Source organism: Salvia hispanica, chromosome 4 (genome assembly GCF_029641045.1).
Source record: "Salvia hispanica isolate PSC_SH4W2 chromosome 4, Shi_PSC_v1, whole genome shotgun sequence".
NCBI classification, from domain to species: domain Eukaryota; kingdom Viridiplantae; phylum Streptophyta; class Magnoliopsida; order Lamiales; family Lamiaceae; genus Salvia; species Salvia hispanica.
In genome coordinates, this window is record NC_142695.1 from 59,280,755 (window position 1) to 59,304,522 (window position 23,768).

Genomic DNA, 23,768 nt, shown 5'->3' on the forward strand with positions numbered 1-23,768 from the left:
TAAAAAATGTTATTACAATTTTTAATTTCACAAAACTCATAAAAATCAAAGCTCGATTTGCTCGATTTCTCAATAATTTCAAATAAATGAATAAAATAATAAATCAAGCTTTGATTTTTATGAATTTTGTGAAATTAAAAATTGCAATAACATTTTTTAATGTATTAGAATTAAGCTAAATAGATAAATCGAAACGAACGATACTAAACGTGTGTCAAACGAGAGTGGTGCTCATATAAGGAGCCCACTTAAGGCATGTAGCATATCATTTCTCGACAGTAATAATAGTTTATTATGTGAATGTTTTGACTGAAACAATTTAAAAAGTATTTGTACCCTCAATAATTGCCTCCAATTGTTTGGCTGGCTTAACTTTTTGATTTGCGAATCAAGTAGAAAAGTACGTTTATTAACGTTTTCACGATGATAAGAGAGGGAGCTACATTTCCAATCAGCAATATTAGTTAATTGTTGGTAAATACATCGAACTTTTTGAATTTGGAATTTTGCTTGCAAATTATTCGATCCTTCGGAGCCTGGCGTGAAAATGATGGCAAATTGGGCAATTTTGGTTAGTAATAATTCAAAAATTTGGCAACGAACAGAAAAGAAATTAAAATAACAGTTTCGTGACTATAAATAGGCCAAATTGTCGAAAAATAATGAAGTTTGATGAAATTAAAAGAGTTTCGATTATAGGAAGTTTTTTTGGGTCCAGGTGGCAATATTTTTTTTTTTTTTTGGTTATAGGGAATACTCTCTCTGTCCCATTAGAAATGATTTTCCTTTTTGGTCTGTACCATTAAAAATGAAATATTTCCAAAAATGAAAACAATACCGTCTCTACTTTTTCTTCTCTCTTACTTTACTCTCTGTTCACTAACTCACGAAATAACACTACATAAAATCCCGTGCCGAAAAGCAAATGTTGCATATTTAATGGGACGGGGGGAGTACTTGTTATTCCATATGTGTACTGCGTTTTTTCTAAATTTCAGGTTTAGGAGCGACGCATGAGAAAAACCGTCTCTTCTTAACAACACGCCAAGATTCGTAACTTCAAATTGGCACGGCCTCAATAAGTAGCATCTTCACCCATTCTTTCGATTTGTTGGGATCGGTATAACAATCCCCGTTCGAATAGATGAGTTGGGCGGCTCGAGCCAAATTGATAACGCGCATGAGGATTGGCATGGATGCGGGTGTCGGCTCAAGGCACTCTTGATTCATATCTTTCCATGCATTCTTCACTTGTTGTTTAACTTGAGCACGGGCATCATCCTCCGACAAGCCACACTGTTTCATGTAACAATGTATCGCCGAGGGTTTCTCCTCATACTGCACATTAAATCCATGAATAAGATATACTCCCTCCGTCCCGGATAATTCGGGTCACTTTGACCGGGCACGGATTTTAAGAATTGTAATGAAAAGTGTGTTGAAAAAGTTAGTGGAATGTGAGTCTTACCTTTGTATATTAGTTTTATAATAAAATGTGGGTAGGAATGAGTTAGTGGAATATGAGGTCCACTGCCAAAAATGGTAAAAGTGAAGTGGGAATAATTATGTGGGACAGACTAAAATGAAAAACTGGGACGAATTATCTGGGACGGAGGGAGTAATGATATAGAATATGTGAATTTTCATTTGATTATGATTCTATGAATATATATGTATGACATACCTCATCTCCAACTAAGTCATCCAACAGTCGACCTAACAATGCTGATGCTCGATCTAATAGAGGCTCGTTTACAATCCAATCGAAATCACTTTTAATAACTTCATCACCTCCCATTCCAACCAAAGAAGTTGTTGACAACATCATGTAACCACCAGATACAGCAGACACTGTCAAATACTCTTCGAGGGTTGGAATATAATTATCATTATACAACCATTTCACCTCGTCAAAATATGACACCAATAACTTCTTCATCTGCAAATATTTTTGCTGTTTAAAAAATAAAATAATAATAATGTTTCTTGTGTTGAATTTATAAAATAAACGGATGAATTAATACTTCTTGTATTGCATATTGGACGCGGTACGAATCTCCCGTTTTCGCCATTTCATCTTCGATTTCAGTGTATGTTTTGATAAGGCTTCTGTATAGTATTTGGATGTATGGTGGTGAATCCTCCAAGGTCTCATTAACATCCCAACTGAAATACAACAAGATAATAAACGCATTTGTTATGTCAAATATTTTTAAAAAATCATACTCCATCGTCCGCCATTAATATCACATTTTGCATCTGCACTATTTTAATAACGGACGTAGGGAGTACTAGTAAATAATAATGTATTGTAAATTGGCATTCAACCGTTGAATAGCGCCGGTTAGGATGTGTAGTTCATCTAGTGTTGCATATTCGTATGTGTCATCGGAAATGGAAGCCATAGAAATGCATTTCAGTAATATTCTTCTGGCTTTAGCATAGCATGGCTCAAAGAAGACTCCTAGAACCCACATGTACAATTCCGCAATCCTATCTCTTACATGCGGCATTTTATTCGCTACGTCCAATTTCTTCCACCACCTATTTAAATCAAATTCCAACTCATAAGAATATTATTGAGATATAGTTAAATGAAATCAGACTAATTAGTAGTATACAAGTACCTTGTAGCATCACTGAGCTCTCTCTGGTGCATCTTCTGCACCAGGTTGAAATCCAATTTTGCGAATTTCAATAGTATTTCATTACGCGACTCATTTTCTTGGTATGCAGAAATGAACTTTCTCGCACCCAATCTTGCGAGACTCCAACGGTTTGGCATGTTCAGAGCTTCTGCAACGCGTTTAGATAGTGAAACATCGGCGATTAGTGAAGCATTGAGATGAGACGAACAAAAATCTATTGCTCTGTCCAGAATTTCCTCGTCGTGCTTCAGAAGATGCGCTGCCTCGTACAAGTTCAGCAATCCTTCCACGTTGTTTTGCAACGATGCCACATAATTTCCTTTCATGTCTGTGAATTTGTGGAAAACATCTGTTTCAAGCAATCAAGTAAAGGTTCTAATTAGTAATAATTACTTAATAATCTTAGTAACAAATAAGTAACGACTATGTAAGAATCTTACCGCATGGGACGTTGTAACCTTGTTGTCTAAGCAAGCGAAAGCGAAGAGCCACAGTGCTGAGATCTTCGTCGTCTTTGCTATTTTGCTGCATGTAATTGTCATGAATATATTTCAAGGATTCTTCAATTTCATTTTTGAAATGGTATTCCACTCCCAAGCGCTGAATCAAATCGATGAGTTCCAATTTATACGTCGAATCTTCTGGAGTTTGAGAGAACATATTTCTCACCATTTCTTGCTGCTTTATGTGTTCTTCTTCTTGAGCATCACTATTTTTCTATACATTATGATGTAAGAAAAACATTGGAATTAACAATACGATAAATGACAATTTTTTATGAGAATATTAAATATACCAACCGTGTAATCTGAATCATATATAAGTTTGGTCATTCTTTTGACATTTTGCATTAATTGGTATGATTACTTTTTTCCATTAGGTGTTTGAGATTTAATTTGTGTGATTCGATCAATATATAAGCATTAATAGTGTGTAGGGGAATAGTTTTTTTTTATAATAAATGGGGAATAGTTTGATGATTATGAGCTCAAAATGAATGGTCAAATTGAAACTTCAAATATCATTGATGCACAAAAAATTGTTATTTGATCGTTTAAGTTCTAGATTCATTTTAAAGAATGGTAAGATGAACTTTGTGGATAAATTTCCATCTAATAACAAAGCAAATGTGTGAGAGACACAGAGGATGGTTGATTTTTCTATTGAACAAATGTCAGAGACATTTATCGGACTCTTTAGTCCATATTCTGACTAATTTGAACATTCTAAAATCTAAATAAATACAAGTCCTTAATTTAAACATTTTAAGAGTCTAACTGCAATTCATGTACTTAGAGCATCCACATCCGTACTCTTGCCAAGAGCATCGATGTGGGTCTGGACCCACCTTTATTCATTTTGGGGTAAAAATAATGGAAAAAATAAATTAAAAGTGTGGAAAAAAAATGGATATATTTTATTGGGAAGTGGGAAAATATTTTTTTTTATTAAATCTGAATTTTTCAGATTTTTGCGGATTTTTGAAAAAATAAAAATTGAAACAATGATAAACCAACATTGGTCGTGCTCTTGCCATCAGCACGGTGGTGCTCTTAGGCAAGAGCATGTTGGTGCCGTCGGCAAGAGCGCAACGGTGAGCATGGACGGCAAGAGCAGAGCTCTTTCGCAAGAGCACTGAGGTGGATGCTCTTATTTTCAACATTTTAAAATATAAATGCAGGTAATTAGTGTTTTGGAGAGAAAGGCTTAATTTAATCATGTGGAATAATCAAACCTCCCTAATTTGCAAGAATATTAATAGCAAAAAATAGTAGCGCCTTATGTTGATGAAAACTAACAACTAAAGTTACGAAACAGTAAGCGTCTTTAAAATTACCTATCACTTTAAATTTCAACAAAGTTTGTATTTATTTCAACAAATTCCACGTGTTTAAATCCAATTGCCACATCTTGATGTATATTTCCGGAAAGGATATGGATGGGATAAATGCAAAAAATATGAACTTCGTGATTTATAATTCAGTTATTGAAAAGTGTAATTGACAATATTATTTCGTGATTTAGTTGACAATTCGCCCTTTATAAATATAATGTGTAATCAATGCATATTTTTATCAAAGTTAATTTCCCAACAAATGAAGTCGACATTATTTAAGTAGTGATGTTTCAAATTAATTTGAGAGCAATCTTTGTAGTAATATTTACCTATCTATCCCTACTTAAATGCAATATTCGATCGGTGTGTTAAAATGAAGCATGTTGAATAAAGTGACCATTCTTTAATTCTCAAATATGAAGTCCAATTCCACGCATGGATTCCAATTAAAGTCAAGTAGAATAAAATCAAAATATGTAAGCTAAATCGACTGTAATTCGTATGAGCAGGTGAATGTCTAAATCCATGCAGTGTCAATTCTAAATTCAAAATGCATGAATGTGCTTAATTTCAATATTCTAACAACTAATTAAATGCATTTCATGAAAATGTTGAAAGATGGTTGGTCTTGGTACATACATTTTTAGATTCATGTGATTAGTTTATCTAGTTGTCTTAACTTCATTTATTTTTCTTATTGGAAGTTTTTATTAGCAGCCCAAGTCGCTTTCCTACATTAATGTAGGAAAATCCGACAAACCCAAAACGTTTTTTTGACTATTTGAATTTTTAACTAATAATAATTAAGGGTAGTGATAAAATGCAAACTTATATATTGTACAAATTCAAAACTCCTCAACACAGCTTCAACACTTTCAATACAGTATCAACACAGTGTAAAATTTCAAGATTTTAATGCCAACACAGTATCAACACAATATCAATCAAAACATCAATAATTGATTACCGTTGAAATTCTGTTGACATTTTCCTATTGATGCTTTTTTTTGATCTGTTGACATTTTTCAATGGTCCAGATCATAGTTTTGAGTTTGTACAATATTTAGAGTTTTCATTTGATCACATTTCTAATAATTAATAATCAATTGAGCAAAAATGGGCTGGCTTAGACCGGGCCATTATGAATATGGGCTATATAGGTTTCAATTACGCCTGGGCTCAAACCAAGACGGCCCATATTGTTAATTAAATACAAATGCAATTTAAATCTAATTAAAGGGTTACTATAAGCTATAACTTGATTAGTGAGTCCTATGTAACCTATATATTGTTAGGATAGTTGACGGGCAATATTAGTTTGATATTGTCCGTTTTGAGTCAATCCCGCATGCATTTGTTTTTGGATTACTCTTTAAAGGCCTTAAACTAATTGGGGTTGAACTGGAATTATATACACCTTCTAATTTCCCTCCCTCATCCGACGTGGGATGTGTTTGTACCCAACAAACCTCCCCTCAAACCGAGACCACATGGGGAGCACAGTCAACGCGAACATGGGCCGTTCTAGCCCTGACCCCTTGACCCCTGAGTTAACCAGGGCCCGACTCTAACCCGAATCTTTTAGGGCCCAATCTTAACTCGGGCTCATCCAGGCCCGACCTAACCCAACCCAAAGCCACCTAAGTTTGATATAGTCTGCTTTGGGTCAAACCCACACAGATTTATTTTTGGGCCAACTTTCCTTACTCATCTAATGTGGATGGGCCTGTATGCAACATACATTATGTTACGGATTCAATTCCCACATCGGTTGTAAGAGCAACTGGTGTGGGGTATATATGCTAAATGGACTCTCTCTCCTAACAGGCTAGTCTTTTGGGATGAGTTCTCCTGTTTGGTCTGTATAAATTGGTGTTGTCATTGAGAGCCCAAACGGCTCGGAGTGGTGACCAGGCAACGAACTCGCCGTGACCAACGAGTAGGTTTGCGGCCGACTCAGAGTGGTGGCCGGGCAAAGAATCCGCCGTGACCAACGTGGCTTGATACAGACCAAACGGGAGAACACATCCCAAAAGACTAGCCTGTTAGGAAAGAGAGTTCATTTAGCCTATATACCCCACACCAGTTGCTCTCACAACCTATGTGGGAATTGAGTCCGTAACATTCGACCCTCCTTTAAGGACCAACGTCCTCGTTGGTCACGGCCACGTTGGTTACGGCTGGTTCTTTGCCAGGCCACCACTCCGAGTTCTCGTTGGTCACGGCCACGTTGGTCACGGCGGATTCTTTGCCCGGCCACCACTCCGTGGGTCACCACTCCGAGTCTGCCCCAAACGCACGTGTTGGTCACGGTGAGTTCGTTGCCCGGCCACCACTCCGAGCCGTTTGGGCTCTCAATGAAAGCACCAATTGATACAGACCAAACAAGAGAACTCATCCCAAAAGACTAGCCTATTAGGAGAGAGAGTCCATTTAGTCTATATACCCCACACCAGTTGTTCTCACAATCGATGTGGGAATTGAGTCCGTAACATATTATAGTAGTACATAAAATAGTATAGAATAAAACATAGTTGTATAATAAATGACAGTGTTTTGTTATGAATATATATGCCAACCGTGTTATCTGGATCATATTTGAGAAAGAAGTCTCCCCAAATGCATGGATGAAATTTCACGGATTTACGAATTTCATCTAAGCTCTTGCCATTCTTGATTGCAGGAACAGGTGATGAATATATTTCCATCTTACTATATGCTTCAAGAAAATGTGAGTGAAGGGCAAAGAAGATGGTTGGTGATTCATTTGAGGAAATGTTAATGTATTTATAGACTTTGTGGTCCAGCGTTACGTGACAATGCGTTATTAATCACCATAAATGCTCTATAACATTTATATGCCAAATTGTTAGTGAAGTTGTTTATAGATATAGGGAGTCTACTTTAATAAACTCTAAGCTCAATTAAATAGTCAACAATAAAAAACGTTGTTGTATAGTTGTCTTAGCGGTCCCAAAATTAGCTTAATTGAGAATAGTGTGAGTATACTTTAATAAACCCTAAGCTCAATTAAATAGTCAACAATAAAAAAACGTTGTTGTATAGATTTCTTACCGGTCCCAAAAACTAGCTTAATTGAGAATACTGTTGCATTGTGATGTAGTTATAGAATATAGAAGTGGGAGGTTAAGCAAGTTATATTTTAGGTTTTATTTATTCCTAGTTAATGGAATTTGTAGATGGAAAAATATTATGAGTAATTGTTTTTCCTTATATTAAATTAGGTTTTCCTTTTTGTTTATTTCCTTTTCAATTATTTTCTTTAGTTTTATTTTCAATAAGTTTATGATTTCCCTTTGTCTATATAAAGGTCCCATTATTAAACTTAAAAGACAGACTTTTGTATATTAATTTTACATTGAGTTTTATATTCTAGAGTTCTCAATTAGTTGAGTTCTTTATTCACCAGTTCAGTCATTCTCATACGTGTCTGTTATCATTTGGTATCATGATCCAGGTTGATTATCAATGGCTGAACATAGACATGGCGGCAGATGTGGCGATGCTCGTGGTGGCAGACGTGGAGATCTCCCAAACGAAGAGGCTGCACGACAGCGTGATCTGCACGACCTCGAGAACGATAATCTGAGACAACAGGTTCGATACGTCCAGCGCGACATCGAGAACGAGGATCTGCAACAACAAGTTCGAGACCAACAACGACGATTGGCGCGACTGGATGAGCGTCGGGGGAAATCCAAGCCGATGAGGTCTAATGCGTCGGAACGTCGTTCGATGGACGATCCACTATTTAGCGACGTTTTCACATCATCTGATACGGATGAACCGTCGAAGAATAGTAATAGCTATATAGGTCATTTGAGGATGGATGATCCATTATACGTTTCTGCATCACATTGTTAGATTATACTCCTTCAGGCCCAACTAACATCACATACTTTCTTTTTTAGTTTGTTCCAACCAAGATTATACATTTCTATTTATGGTAACTTTCTCTCTTCAATTAATACATTCAACCTCTTTTTATCTCTTCAATTAAATATTTAATTCTATTTCTCTCTATTTAATACTTACACCCACTCATTCTCTCATAAATTAACCGCATTAATCCACAACTTTTAAAATCTTCTACCGGCTATGAAATGTGTCATCTTAGTCGGGACGAATGGAGTAATACTCCAGAATAGTCAACTGTTTAGCGGGACATTAAAAGTCTTGTTGAATTAGTGGAACATTTCTGTAGAGTTGGCTAATATATAATAGGGCAGGACCAACAAGGCTAGAAGTACGCGAGTACTTGATTAAAGCTTTAAACGCCGCCTTCCATATAAATAGGTCATTTGAGGATGATCCAGATACTAATGTATTCCCTCCGTTCCACAAAGATTGTCCCATTTTGACCGGGCACGGGTTTTAAGAAATGTGATGGAAAGTGAGTTGAAAAAGTTAGTGGAATGTGGGTCCTACTTTTATATATTAGTTTTATAATAAAATGTGAGTAGGAATGATGAGTTAGTGGAATATGGGGTCCACTACAAAAAATGGTAAAAAGTGAAATGAGACAAACTTTGTGAGACGGACCGAAATGGAAAAATGAGACAATCTTTGTGGGACGGAGGGAGAATAATAAGTAAAGTATGAGGGAATGAGAAAAAGTAATTGAAATAGTGTAGTGCACTGTGAGATTTATAAATGATAAAGTATAAGAGAAGGAGAAAAGGTTTCCTTAAATAAATATGAACTATTTCTATAGAACATACTCCATCCGTCCCAAGTTACTTTAGTCGTATTCCATTTTGGGTTGTCCCAAGCTACTTGAGTTATTTCTCTTTTTAGCTAAAAACAAAACATATAATCACACTTACTTTATTCTTTCATTTACTTTACCCTCTCTCATCTCTCTTACTTTATTTCTACTCACATTTTATTATAAAACTAATATATAAAAGTAGGACCCACATTCCACTAACTTTTTCAACCAACTTTTCTTTACATTTCTTAAAACGCGTGCCCGGTCAAAGTGTGACTCTTAATCGGGGATGGAGGGAGTACATTTTTTACATGTTTTACTATTAATGCATTCTTTAGTCCACGATAGGGCTGGAGGAAAATACCGAATTACCGAAATACCGGCTTTAGTACCGAAAAAATACCGAAAATACCGAATTTTCGGTATACCGTGACTTTCGGTACGGCATGATACCTTACCAAATATTCTGGTAAGGTAACAATATGAATTTTCAAATACCGCGGTATACTGCTACCTACCGAAATTCGGTATATACCGTAAACTAAGGTATATACCACAAATATATAAACACAATTATATATAAAATATAATTTATATATTTGTAAATTATAAAATCTACTGTGAAATATAAATTAATTATGAATAAATTATATTTAATTTATTTATAAAATTTTAAAATATAAAAAATATTCTAAAAACTCTAATTTTCTATTTTAATTGATGTTGAAAGTCAGGTATACCGCAAAAGTAAGGTATACCAAATTTCGATACGGTATACCGAAAATGAGATACGGTATCGGTATGGAAATTCGTCATATCGAAAATAAGGTATACCGAAAATTTTGGTAAGGTAAAGATATGACTTTTTCGCATACCATATTTACGGTATGGTGGTTTCGGTAAGGTATACCGTACCTACCCACCCCTAGTCCACGAGATTTCAGTAAATGAAAGTAGGAAAGAGTAAAAATGTTGGTATTTTTAGTATACATATAGCACCCATTCTATCTATCCTCATCAATTATTCCATCAAAAAAATGCTTTACCTAATCACAGCTCTCATTCTTCCTGCAATCTTCATTTTCTTCAAAAAATGGAAGAAATCCAAAAATAGCAAATCGATGAAACGGCTTCCACCCGGCCCACGAAAACTTCCTATAATCGGAAACCTTCACCAGACGAGAAACCCTCCCTTCCGCTGCTTCAGAGATCTCTACAACAAACACGGCCCCTTGATGCACCTCAAGCTCGGTGAGTCCACCACCATCGTCGTCTCGTCGCCTGACATTGCGAAAAAATTGCTCAAAGACCTCGACCCCTGCTTCGCCGACCGGCCTAGGACCGTTGCAGCCGAAATCATGTGGTACTGAAAGAAGGCTCCATCCTAAAACAAATTAGTGATAGGAGAAAGTAACCCATGAGACTTATATAATGGTTTCAGTTCTGTCTTTGCACTGATGTGAAATATTATTATATTAATTTTTGTTTTCATTTGCCAACAGGTACGACTGTAGCGACGTTGTTTTTTGCCCCTACGGCGACTACTGGCGCCAGATGAGAAAGCTCTGCATCAACGACCTTCTCAGCCCGAAAATGGTGCGCTTGTTCCAATCAATCCGAAGAGACGAGTCAAATCGATTGGTGGATTCCTTGCGCGAATCTTCCGGAAGCTCCGTGAATTTGACGGAGAGGATCTTCTCGTTGTCGAGTTTCGTCACTTGTCGCGCTGCCTTCGGCGGCGTAAGCGAGGATAATGAGAGGTTGTTGAAGATGATGTCGGATTCGCTGCAGATGGCGGCGGGGTTTGAGGTGGCGGATCTGTTCCCGTCGTCAAGGATCGCGGCCGCGCTGAGCTGGACGAGGCTGCGGCGGATGAAGAGGATGCGGCGCGAGCTGGATGTGATTTTGGATGACATTATCGACCTGCATAGGAGGAATCGCGGCCGGAATTCGGAGTTTGGGGGTGAGGATTTGGTGGATGTGTTTCTTAGGGCTATGGAAGAAGAGGGACTCATGTTTCCAATCAACAACCACAACATCAAGGCTGTTTTGTTTGTAAGTTGATATCTCTTCTCTGAATCCAGTAGGATGAATATTGTGTATATTATTGATTGATAAATCCTTGTTTGCAATAGGTTTTGTTTCCAATTCAAATAATTGAATAATATTATACTCCCTCCCTCTGTCTACTGATAAATGTCTCATATGGTCATATTTGACTGGTCTAGCTTTAGAACTTTTTTTGACTTTGTGAAGCAAAGTAAATAGAATAAGTTAGTGGAATATAAGTACTATCTGTCCCAATCAAGATGTCCACATTCTTGAGTGACGAGTGACAAGAGACTTTAGGTGGAGTTGTTAGAAAAAATGAATGATCGAACGATGTATATGAGCTTTAAATTTGATCCAACAGAATTAAAAAAACATCCAACCCTCCAAATTATGCACAAGGATTTAGTTAAATTATCTATGACTTAGATTCGTTTATCGTGATTTTGTTGCTTCTATTAACGTGTTTGTTTCCAACACTATCAATGCGCAAATATGCAGGATATTTTTACTGCTGGAACTGATACTACGGCAGTAACAATAGACTGGGCTATGGTAGAACTATTGAGGCACCCTAGAGTGATGGCCAAGGCACAAGCTGAAGTACGACGAGCCATGCAAGAAAATACTAATAGCGTTGAGCAAAACGACATCGTTTGTGATATGAAGTATCTAAAATTGGTGATCAAAGAGACTCTCAGGTTGCACCCTCCGGCTCCGATGCTGCCTAGAGCTTGCAATGAGGAACACGTGATCAATGGATACACCATACCTGCCGGAGCGGTGTTGATGGTAAATATTTGGGCCATGCAGAGGGACCCGAGGTATTGGAATGATCCAGAAAAGTTTGAGCCCGAGAGATTCGAGGATCAAGCTGTGGATTTTGTAGGTGGTGATTTCAAATATTTGCCATTTGGAACTGGAAAAAGAATGTGCCCTGGGATGACGTTCGGCTTGGCTACTATGGAGTCGGCTCTAGCCCAGTTACTGTACAACTTCGATTGGAAGCTTTCGAAAAGTGTCAGGGCTGAGGATTTGGACATGACGGAAAGTTTCGGTCTGATATCTTCAAGAACACACAATTTATTTGTAGTCGCGACGCTGTATAATTAGGTGATGAATAGGCTAAGATGTTATAAAATATTGTAGAAGAAAGATTGGACCACATATATAAAAATAAAACCAACCTATGAGTTGAACATGAGACTATGCTTAGTTGATTCTCCATTGAGAAACAAACATGATTAGTATCTTGTTCTATTTTCCTTGAGTTTTCGCTCAAGCCCTTGTTCGAACTAGGGTTTTTTGCCCTTTTGTTCTAGTACTCATATTGTGTTATAAACTTGAATCCTTCGAGTGGATTCTATCTCCAATAAAATAACTAAACTTATGGAAATTTAAGAAGGCTTGATAAATTAGAGGAAAGGGAAATGTGTTTTTACTATTCTTGCTTAATCCCATGCCACAAAGGATTACAACTATTTATAGAGAAACAATATGCAGTAATTAATACTCTCTCCGTGCTAAGATAAGCGAGTCATATTACCTTTTAGGATATCCCACTATAAGTGAGTCATTTCTCTTTTTAGCAAAAGTTCCCCACTCTTACTTTGTTCTCCACATACTTTATTCATTTTTTACTTTTCTACTTTTCTCTCTCTCATGTAATACATAAGTATATTAGAATTTTGGATTCATTTTTATTTGAATTGTAGTCAAGCGATATTAATTAGTTAGATAGGTCGAATGGCATAGCAATCATCCCACCATCCACCACCAAATCAACTCCGGTGACAAACGCCGCCTCATCCGAAGCCAGAAACGCCACCGCGTCCGCCACATTTTCCCCCATAAGCGGCGCCCCTTTCAAGCTCGTGTAGGGCCCAATATACTTCTCCATATCCGCGGGCGTCTCCATCCCCTGCTTTGCTGCAAGCGGCGTGTGCACCCCACCGGGCGACACGGTGTTCACCCGAATCCCGTGCTTCCCGAGCTGCAAGCTTGCCGACCGCATCAGCCCCAGCACCGCCCGCTTCGACATCACATAGTCCGTCAAGTACACCATCGCCTTCTCGGCCGCCGTGCTCGCCGTGCAGACGATGGACCCTCTGGTCCCCAATTCCACCATCTTACGCGCCGCCTGCTTAACGCACACTGCCATGCCACGCGCGTTCACGCGCATCACGCGCTCGTATTCCGAAAAATCCAAATCCAGGATGGTCTGAGGGGAGCTGCTGACGGTGCCCGCGTTGCTGAACATTATGTCGAGGCCGCCGTAGGCTGTCGCCGTCCATTCGACCATGGCCGCAACTTGTTCCTCGTCGGCCACGTCGCACTGGACGTAGCTGCAGCGCTGCAGGCCGATGGATTCGGCCACAGCGCGGCCCTTTTCGGGTTGGATATCGGCGATCACCACCGCACGCGCCCCGTGATCGGCCAGGACGCGGGCGGTGGTCTCACCGATGCCGCTGGCGCCGCCGGTTACAATGGCTACTTTGCCTTGAAGCTTTTTCTTCATCAAATTGTTTGACATATTTTGGATTTAGAAATTAGGGTTGTAGATGTGTTACTTACCAAAGGATCGATGCCTTTATATAGATAACGAAAGATGTATACAATAAATAAAAAGTGCTTCAATTTTTTACTCCCTCCGTCCCATAAAATTCGTCACCATTTAACCTGGCATGGATTTTAAGAAATATAATAGAAAATGAGTTGAAAAAGTTAGTGACATGTGAGTCCTATTTTTATATATTAATTTTAAAATAAAATATGAGTAAGAATGAAGTAGTGGAGTGTAGGATTCACTAACCAAAATGGTAAAAGTGAAAAATGATAAATTTTTAAGGACAGACAAAAAAGAAATAAATGATCAATTTTCAGGAACGGAGGAGTATTTTTTATTTTTGGTTTTATTCAGCAATTGTACCGAAAATTTTTGTATAGTATCTTCAAGAACACACAATTTATTTGTTGTTGCGACGCCGTATAATTAGCTGATGAACATCCTATGATGCTATAATATACTATTGTGGATAAGGATTGGACCACATATGTAAAATAAAGCCCACCTAGGAATTGAATATGGGACTATTATAATAAATTATGGTGACGTTCGGTCGGTTGTATAAAATTATACTCCCTCCATTAACTAATAGATGTCACCCTTTCTTTCGCACTTTCTTTTTTTAGTTTGTTCTACAAAAGATGTGATATTTCCTTTTAAAAAAAAACTCTCACATTAATATAAATATATTATTTTCTATAATGACGGACCCAGAAAATATTTATCGTGGGGTCGGATACAATGCATAAAAAAATATGTAAAAAAAATTAAAACTAAGTAATTATTTTAATTTTTAAATTTTTTATTAATTTTTAACAACAAACTGAAAATTATAAAATTTTATATTAATAAAAATTAAATGAAAATCAAATCTCTGAAGTGTTTTATAACATTTTTTTTAATATTTTATAATTTAATCTAAAATCAAACTGAAAAATCAAAATAAAATAATGCAACCTATTCCACCTTTCCGAATAAATAAGGGAATAAAAGAAACAGTCATAAGAGTTTCACATTGTGAAACGTAAAACAATTCCTTATCTTAATCCATTTTCATTTATCAATTGGTGATATGATCTATTTCTCTCTTCCTTCTTAATCTCTAATTTTGCGGTGTCGGGTGAGGAGTTGCGCAGTGGCTCGCCAGCCAATCGCAGAGGTTTCCGGCGGCACTCATCGGCTGATGGTGGGTCGGCCGACCCCACCCTACCCCATCTGGGTCCGTTGTTAATTTTTTCTCTCCACCTAACACACAAAATAACATCTCCTAAAATCCTATGTCATTTTTCAACTATGCCATCTACTATGGGATGGAGGGAGTACCAAGATACAGTATGGGATTGCTTGCAATGACTAAATCATGAAAATTAAATATATTAAGGGTAGTGATAAATTAACAAAAGTTCTATATACAAAATTGGACATTTTAGATATTTTACATTTATAATTATTAATTAAACTATTCTATTACATATTTACCCTTTTATTGATCATTTAGGAAAGACTAAGTTTTCAATCAACATATATACATTTAAGGAATGATTTACTATATCACACTAGTAATTAATTATGTACATTAACCGTTACATAATTATTCTTCCAATAACAAGAATAAGTATATTTCTTTACCATTTTATCAAAATTTAAACACATCCTTTCAAATTTGCAAAATACTAAAAGGATTTGAGTTGCCTTGTCTAAATGCTGAATTTTATTTAATATTCAAAACTAATACAAAAGTTTATTTATCATCTGCGTATGCTTAAAATTTGATAAAATACTGATTTTTAAATTTACTCATCTAATAGTTATTGACATCAAATTATTTGTTATGCAATAACTTTTAAAATTTTAAATTACAAATACGATTATATCCGTATATATTTAAATTTTTTAATATTATCATTCAAAAAAATAATAATCATTCTTATCCAATTATGTTGTTAGTAAATGATATTAAAAAATCTAAGTTAGAGAAAGAATGCATGTGTATATAATACTTAATTTCTTAGTATTATCATCCAACGAAATAATTATAATCATTCTCATCTAATTATTTATAATTCTTAAAATTCTACTATAAAAAGATTGCATGTATATATAATCATCATTCACATTTAATTATTTTATTATTAAATAATTCTTAAAATCCTTAGATATAAAAGAGACTACATATATATACACTTAATTTCTTAGTTAATAATAATAATTTTTAAAATTCTAAGTTATAAAAACTACTGCATGGATATATGCTTAATTTCTTTTGCCAAGTTTGGTTGACATCTGTCTGGAAATTAATCTAATTCTTTAATTTTAAAATTCATGTGTTTATTTTGATTCCTTAATTTCATAGTATTATCATCACACGAAATAATCACAGTCATTCGCATCCAATTTATATAAAAGTAGAGCGCATAATTCTGTAATCTTAAAACAATCTGAATAGCATTTGTTCTCCGTTTCCACACGTGGACGTAGCCAACGCAACGTTGGTGAACCACGTAAATTCTGTGTCTCTTTACGTTTCTGTTTATCTCGATTACAAAATTGCTCTATTATATCACAACATATAATATGCAGGATATTTTCATGGCGGAACCTGATACTATAGCGATAACTATTGACTGGACCATGGTGGAACTGAGGAGGCACCCTCGAGTGATGGCGAAGGCGCAAGCTGAAGTGTGACAAGCCTTGAAAGAGAATAACAAACAAAGCGAAGTCGTTTACAATCTGAAATATCTAAAATCGGTGATCAAGGAGATTCTGAGGCTGCACCCTCCGGCTCCGTTTATTCCTAGAACGTGCGACGAGGAGCATGTGATCAACGGGTACACCATACCGGTTGGAACTATAGTGTTGGTGAATAATTGGGCGATGCATAGGGACCCGAACTACTGTAGGGATCCGGAGATGTTTGAGCCCGAGAGATTCGAGAATCTAGATGTGGATTTTTTATAGGTGGTGATTTTGAGTATATTCCGTTTGGAGCTGGAAGAAGAATGTGTCCGGGATAGTGTATGGTTTGGCTACTATGGAGTTGGCTTTTTTCTCTACAACTTTGATTGGAAGCTTCCAGAAAGTGTCGGGGCTGAGGATTTGGACATAACTGAAAGTAGTGGGCTAGCACCTGCAAGAAAACAAAATTTATTTGTGGTCGCCACTCCGTATGGTTAGTTGATGAGCATGCTAGTATTGTCCTGCCTATGGTCAAATAGTTTTGTTTTTTTTTTCATTTTTGGATGGTCTATAAAAGTTTGCCCCCTTTTATTTTTAATAAATTGGTTGGATCACTTGTCGAACACATCTTTGATGGAATCCGACTAATCCTGCCCTATTGGATTTTCGGATTAAAGCTGAAAGTCTCCCAGTAGGTGGCGGGGTTTGAACCGTGACCTTATTGTCACTATAGCTCTGCACTGCCGACCGCGCATAAATGGAGATTATTAGTGAACCTCTTTGTAAAAGAAAGCATGGGTTTAGTTAGTAGTATTAGGTTAATTACTATTTTGGTCCTACACAATTAGTTTCCGTTGTGTTTTAATTCTACAACTAGAGATTCTAATTGAACTGGTTCGGGCTTGCCCGGTGTGGCCTATTAGTTATAGAGGCCGCTTGGGAGCATTTCTAAGCCTAGTCTTGCTAGAGGCCCAATCGCAGCCGGTCCAAGCTTTTCTATAGTAAGTCCCTTTATAATAAATATGATTTGAATCATTTGATCAAAAAAAATGAAATCATATCCACATTTATAAAATATGCAAAAGTATCAAACATAAAGAGTTTATATTTTCTATTAAATGTCATAATCACTTAACACATTAGTTTCTTAAATCATATGCTAAAAAAAAATACCTCAACTATCTTAAGCGAAGAAAGCATTATTTACCCATTAAAAAATATGATGTGTAATAATTATTTAGAATTCTCAGTTATTAATACGATTTCCTTTTTAACCCAATTATTAGATTACATAGCACATCATCTTAGCTTAATTATATATGTAAAGAAATTCCAATTAACATGGCAGGATAATATATTCAACCTTCATTATTTTTTCAATTAATTTTCAAAGTTATGAGACGGAATAAAATTTAATCAAACTTCATTATTTTTCAACAATTTGCCCAATTTATTGTCACAAAACTGACTTTTAATTTCTTTTCCGTTTGTTGTCAATTTTTTTACTCTTTACAATAACAAAATTGCCAAATTTGCCATCGGTTTTCACGTCAGGCTCGAAGGATCGAGTAATTTGCACAAAATTCCACATTCAAAAAGTTCGATATATCTACATACAATTATTTAATATTCCTGATTGGAAATATAGCTTCCTCTCTCATCTCTCTATCTCTATTGTCATCAGTGAAAAAGTTAATAAACATACTTATCTACTTGATTCCCAAATCAAATAAGTTACGCTAGCCAAACAACTGGTGGCAATTATTTAATTAAAAATACTTTTTAACTTGTATCAGTCAAAACATTCACATAATAAACAATTACTGTCCACCTAATCCCATAGAAATCAAAGAACGTTGCATTTGCTTATAGCTTAATAGTACATGATATGATTATGACATATAGTAAGTCATACTTTTGTAATATTCAATCAATACATTTCAAAATCGTGCCATAATTTTTAAAATTCATTTTTTTTGTTTTAAGTATCATTAATCATGCATAACACTCATTAATCATGCATAACACTCCCTCGTACCCAGGGACGGAGATAGAATAGGCCACGCCACCGCTGCAGCGGGGGCTTGGCCGGTGCCGTCCTCTTAGAATCGGATGTAGTGTTTACAGATATAGAATAACTTGAGAGAGAAGATAATGAAGAAATAAAGAAGAGAGGAAAGAGAAACAGGGTGTTGAATAAATAGGAGTAGACGAGTCATATAAATTATGATCTCGGTAACAGAGAGCATTTAAATCCTATTTCTTGTTTTGTGTGTTTAGGAATATATTACTAATATTTGTTCTTTTTGAAAAATGTTTTAATATCAATCTGTACAATTTAAAATTTTATAATTTTTATTTATATCAGAACAGTATTATATGAATCAATTTATTTATTAATATTTTGTAATTTTATTATTTTTATTTGTATAATAACATTATTGATTAGTATTTTTTAAGCAATTATTCATCTCATATTTTGTTTTTGGTCTATATGCCTATACATATTCATTCACATTCGTCTAATATTTTTTCTTTTTTACTATATTTTTAATATTATTATAAACGAGTCAAAGTAATTGTAAATGGACAATACGAGGCATCGCGCACTTTGGTGTATTTATAGTGAAATTTCAGCACCGGCTTATTTCAATTTCTAGTTCCGTCCCTGCTCGTACCTAAGTCAATTTGTTGTCATAGAAAATATTACTTACCAATCTGCCATTAAATATCTCACCTTTTTTTGGTCCGCATAAATGTCATACTCAACAACTCATTTCATATACTCACATTTTATTAAAATCAATAGAGAAAATATGATCTATGTATCAATAACTTTTTTAATCAATTTTTTTTATAAAATTAAATTCCTTAAAACACGAGTCAGTCATGATGTTTATATATTGGCGAACGGAGGGAGTACCTTTCTATATATTGCAAACCCATTATTCCCCTCCCTAATTATTCCAACAAAAGTAAACATGCTCGACCTAATTACTGCCTTTGCAGCCCTCATTCTTCCTGCAATCTTCTTTTTCTTTAAAAAATGGAAGAAGCCCAAAAATGGCAAATCGACGAAACAGCTGCCACCCGGCCCCCGAAAACTTCCTATAATCGGAAACCTTCACCAGATGAGAACCCCTCCCTTCCGCTGCTTCAGAGATCTCTCCAACAAACACGGCCCCTTGATGCACCTCAAGCTCGGCGAGTCCACCACCATCGTCGTCTCGTCGCCTGACATCGCGAAAAAAATGCTCAAAGACCTCGACCCCTGCTTCGCCGATCGGCCTAGAACCGTTGCCTCTGAGATCATGTGGTACTGATATTAGGTTCCATCCTAAAATCAATTGTTGACGGAAGGAGTGGCCCTGATCAGACTTATAAAGTGGTTTCAGTTCTATCTTTACATCGACGTGTAATATTATTATATATATTTTTTTTTATTTCATTTGCCAACAGGTACAACTGCAATGACGTCGCTTTCAGCCCCTACGGCGACTACTGGCGCCAGATGAGAAAGCTCTGCATCAACGACCTTCTCAGTACTAAGATGGTGCGCTTGTTCCAATCGATTCGACAAGACGAATCAAATCGATTGGTGGATTCCTTGCGCCAATCTTCCGGAAGCTCCGTGAATTTAACGGAGAAGATCTTCTCTTTGTCGAGTTTCGTCACTTGTCGCGCTGCCTTCGGCTGCGTAAGCGAGGATAATGCGACGTTGATGAAGATGATGCCGGATTCGTTGCAGATGGCGGCGGGGTTTGAGGTGGCGGATCTGTTCCCGTCGTCAAGGATCGCGGCCGCGCTGAGCTGGACGAGGCTGCGGCTGATGAAGAAGATGCGGCGAGAGCTGGATGTGATTCTGGATGATATTATCGACCGGCATAGGAGGAATCGCGGCCGGAATTCGGAGTTTGGGGGTGAGGATTTGGTGGATGTGTTTCTTAGGGCTAAGGAAGAAGAGGGACTCGAGTTTCCAATCAACAACCACAACATCAAGGCTGTCTTGTTTGTAAGTAGATATCTCCTCTCTGAATATTGTATTTTATGGCTTGATAAATCATTGTTTACAATAGGTTTTGTTTCCAAATCAAATAATTGAATAAAATAATACTTCCTCTGTTCACCGATAAATATCTCATATTTGACCGGATCGGGTTTTAAGAAATTTTTTACTTTAAGTAAGGTGCATAGAATAAATTAGTGGAATATAAGTCCTACTTTTATATATTAGCTTTATAATAAAATATAAGAGGAATGAGTTTATGGAATGTAAGGGCATTCACAATATCCCGACTATACACCCCGAAGAATAATGAATGAAGGAGAAGTGTCTTTTCCCATTCAACAGATACTAATATTACAACTTTCTAATTAATTAAGGGCATGAGAGACAGGACATAGTTAATGTAACACCCGCCCTATCTCCATTTTTAGTTTGCTAGTCAGCATTTTATCTTTCAGCCCATACACTTGCAATAGCCCAGACTATACACGCATCCTATCCCCATTTTCCACTATATTGAATAGCCTAAGTTCCACTTACTAATTATACTAAAAGTAAAATGAGATATTTATTGACAGACAGACGACAAAAGAAAAAATGAGACATTTAACAACAGATATAGGGAGTAGAAGTTCATGGAATGAAATCCCATGGACTTCTAACATGAGTAGCCCATTGTGGACCGAGAAACTTACCTAGCAAGTATTTGGTTTGATATAGAAAAAATGATATCCAACAATGTATACGAGTTTTAGATTTGATCCAGTTCGATATTATGCACAAGGATTTTGTTAAATTATTCAAATTAAGTTTGACTTAGATTCGTTTATCGTGATTTTGTCGCTTGTATGAATGATTTTGTTTCCATCAATTCACAAATATGCAGGATATTTTTACCGCTGGAACTGATACTGCAGCAGTAACAATAGACTGGGCCATGGTAGAACTATTGAGGCACCCTAGAGTGATGTCCAAGGCACAAGCTGAAGTCCGACAAGCCATGCAAGAAAATACTACTAGCATTGAACAAACCGACATCGTTTATGATATGAAGTATCTAAAATTGGTGATCAAAGAGACTCTGAGGCTGCACCCTCCTGCTCCGATGCTGCCTAGAGCTTGCAACGAGGAACACGTGATCAACGGATACACCATACCTAATGGAGCGATGGTGATGGTAAATATTTGGGCCATGCAGAGGGACCCGAGGTATTGGAATGATCCAGAAAAGTTTGAGCCCGAGAGATTCGAGGATCAAGCTGTGGATTTTGTAGGTGGTGATTTCAAATATTTGCCATTTGGAACTGGAAAAAGAATGTGCCCTGGGATGACATTCGGCTTGGCTACTGTGGAGTCGGCTCTAGCTCAGTTACTGTACAACTTCGATTGGAAGCTTCCGGAAAGTTTCAGGGCTGAGGATTTGGACATGACGGAAAATTTTGGTCTAGTGTCTTCTAGAACACACAATTTATTTGTAGTCGCGACGCCGTATAATTAGCTGATGAACATGCTATGATGCTATAATATATTGTGGATGAAGGATTAGACCACATATGTAAAATAAAGCCAACCTAGAATTGAATATGAGACTATTGTAATAAATTATGAGTTGGATGGGGAATGTGATACCATTCCGGCCAACGTATCATCAACGCAGTGTATTAACAAATCAAATTATAACACTTAAATAATAAAATAAATTTAAAATAGGTTAAATTATTATACAGAGAGATCATCAGCTCAATTCCGGTAAATATCTAGGTCCTTATTAGCGTGTAGTAGGAAATTATACGTGGAAATCATAGAACACATGGACATAAAGAGGATACCAAATTTATTAATACATGTCTTTTTCGTACGAATTGAAACGACAAAGGGCAATACATATGTTTATTAGTAGAATTTTAGATACGTACATTTTTATTGGAATTGTGGACAAGCATTATTAGTTAGATAGGTCGAAAGGGATGGCAATCAATCCTCCGTCCACCGCTAAATCAACTCCGGTGACAAACGCCGCCTCATCCGAAGCCAGAAATGCCACCGCATCCGCCACATTTTCGCCCGTCAGCGTTGTCCCTTTCAAGCTCGTGTAGGGCCCGATATACTTGTCCACATCTGCCGCTGTCACCAGCCCATGCTTTGCAGAAAGCGGCGTGGGCACCGCCCCCATCGACACGCTGTTCACCCGTATCCCGTGCTTCCCGAGCTGCAAACTCGCCGACCGCATCAGCCCCAGCACCGCCCGCTTCGACATTATATAGTCCGTCAAGTCCATTTTCGCCTTCTCCGCCGCCGTACTTGCCGTACAGATGATGGCGCCTCTCGTCCCCAATTCCACCATCTTACGCGCCGCGTGCTTCACGCACACCGCCACCCCACGCGCGTTCACGCGCATCACGCGCTCGTATTCCGAAAAATCCAGCTCTAGGATGGTCTGAGGGGAGCCGGCCAAGATGCCGGCGTTGCTGAACATTACGTCGAGGCCGCCGTACGTCGTTGCCGTCCATTCAATCATGGCCGCAACTTGTTCCTCGTCCGCCACGTCGCACTGGACGTAGCTGCAGCGCTGCAGGCCGATGGATTCGGCCACAGCGCGGCCCTTTTCGGGTTGGATATCGGCGATCACCACCGCGCGCGCCCCGTGATCGGCCAGGGCGCGGGCGGTGGTCTCGCCGATGCCGCTGGCGCCGCCGGTTACAATGGCTACTTTGCCTTGAAGCTTTTTCTTCATCAAATTGTTTGACATATTTGGGATTTAGAAATTAGGTTTGTAGATGTGTTAATTACCAAATGACCGATGTCTATATATAGAGAACTTTGGTATAATATCTACAAGAACACACAATTTATCTATAGTCGCTACGCCGTATAATTAGCTGAAAACATGCTATGATGCTATAATATACCACTGTTGGATGAAGGATTGGACCACATATGTAAAATAAAGCCAACCTAGGAATTGAATATGTGACAATTACAATAAATAATGAGTTGGATATGGAATATGATAACGATCCAGCCAACGACCACCTTATTTTCTTTTCCAATTTATTTACTGCCTCCGTCCTACAAGAATATGCATTCTATTCTTTTTATTCAGTCTTACAAGAATACGTAATTTCTAATTTTAGAAACTCTTTTTATGTCTAATGAGGTGAGACCTATTCTGCAATAACTATTTTAATTACTTTTTCTTTCTGCATGTCTCTTACTTTACTAATTTTGCACGAAAACTCATGCCGAACTCA

General features: G+C 37.1%; 3 protein-coding genes and 2 pseudogenes across 3 annotated transcripts; 2 read left to right on the forward strand and 3 right to left on the reverse strand.

Moving 5' to 3' along the window:
- Positions 1-887: 887 nt before the first annotated feature.
- On the reverse strand, positions 888-7,193 carry LOC125192260 (bicyclo-germacrene synthase-like). Its single transcript, XM_089057742.1, has 7 exons — positions 7,065-7,193; positions 3,089-3,365; positions 2,628-2,997; positions 2,329-2,544; positions 2,025-2,166; positions 1,685-1,939; positions 888-1,338 (listed from the first exon to the last, which is right to left on the reverse strand). The coding sequence occupies exons 1-7, from the start codon at positions 7,191-7,193 to the stop codon at positions 1,060-1,062; spliced, it is 1,668 nt and encodes a 555-aa protein (XP_088913868.1). The 3' UTR covers positions 888-1,059.
- Positions 7,194-10,251: 3,058 nt separating this feature from the next.
- On the forward strand, positions 10,252-12,528 carry LOC125195624 (premnaspirodiene oxygenase-like). The gene is made up of 3 exons (XM_048093756.2): positions 10,252-10,580; positions 10,720-11,272; positions 11,768-12,528. The coding sequence occupies exons 1-3, from the start codon at positions 10,255-10,257 to the stop codon at positions 12,377-12,379; spliced, it is 1,491 nt and encodes a 496-aa protein (XP_047949713.1). The 5' UTR covers positions 10,252-10,254; the 3' UTR covers positions 12,380-12,528.
- A 153-nt stretch (positions 12,529-12,681) lies between these two features.
- On the reverse strand, positions 12,682-13,818 carry LOC125196631 ((+)-cis,cis-nepetalactol synthase NEPS3 pseudogene; annotated as a pseudogene).
- A 5,674-nt stretch (positions 13,819-19,492) lies between these two features.
- On the forward strand, positions 19,493-22,015 carry LOC125192145 (premnaspirodiene oxygenase-like). The gene is made up of 3 exons (XM_089070261.1): positions 19,493-19,827; positions 19,971-20,523; positions 21,404-22,015. Exons 1-3 carry the CDS (start codon positions 19,493-19,495, stop codon positions 22,013-22,015), a joined length of 1,500 nt encoding a protein of 499 aa, XP_088926387.1.
- A 315-nt stretch (positions 22,016-22,330) lies between these two features.
- On the reverse strand, positions 22,331-23,290 carry LOC125197272 ((-)-isopiperitenol/(-)-carveol dehydrogenase, mitochondrial pseudogene; annotated as a pseudogene).
- Positions 23,291-23,768: the final 478 nt, after the last annotated feature.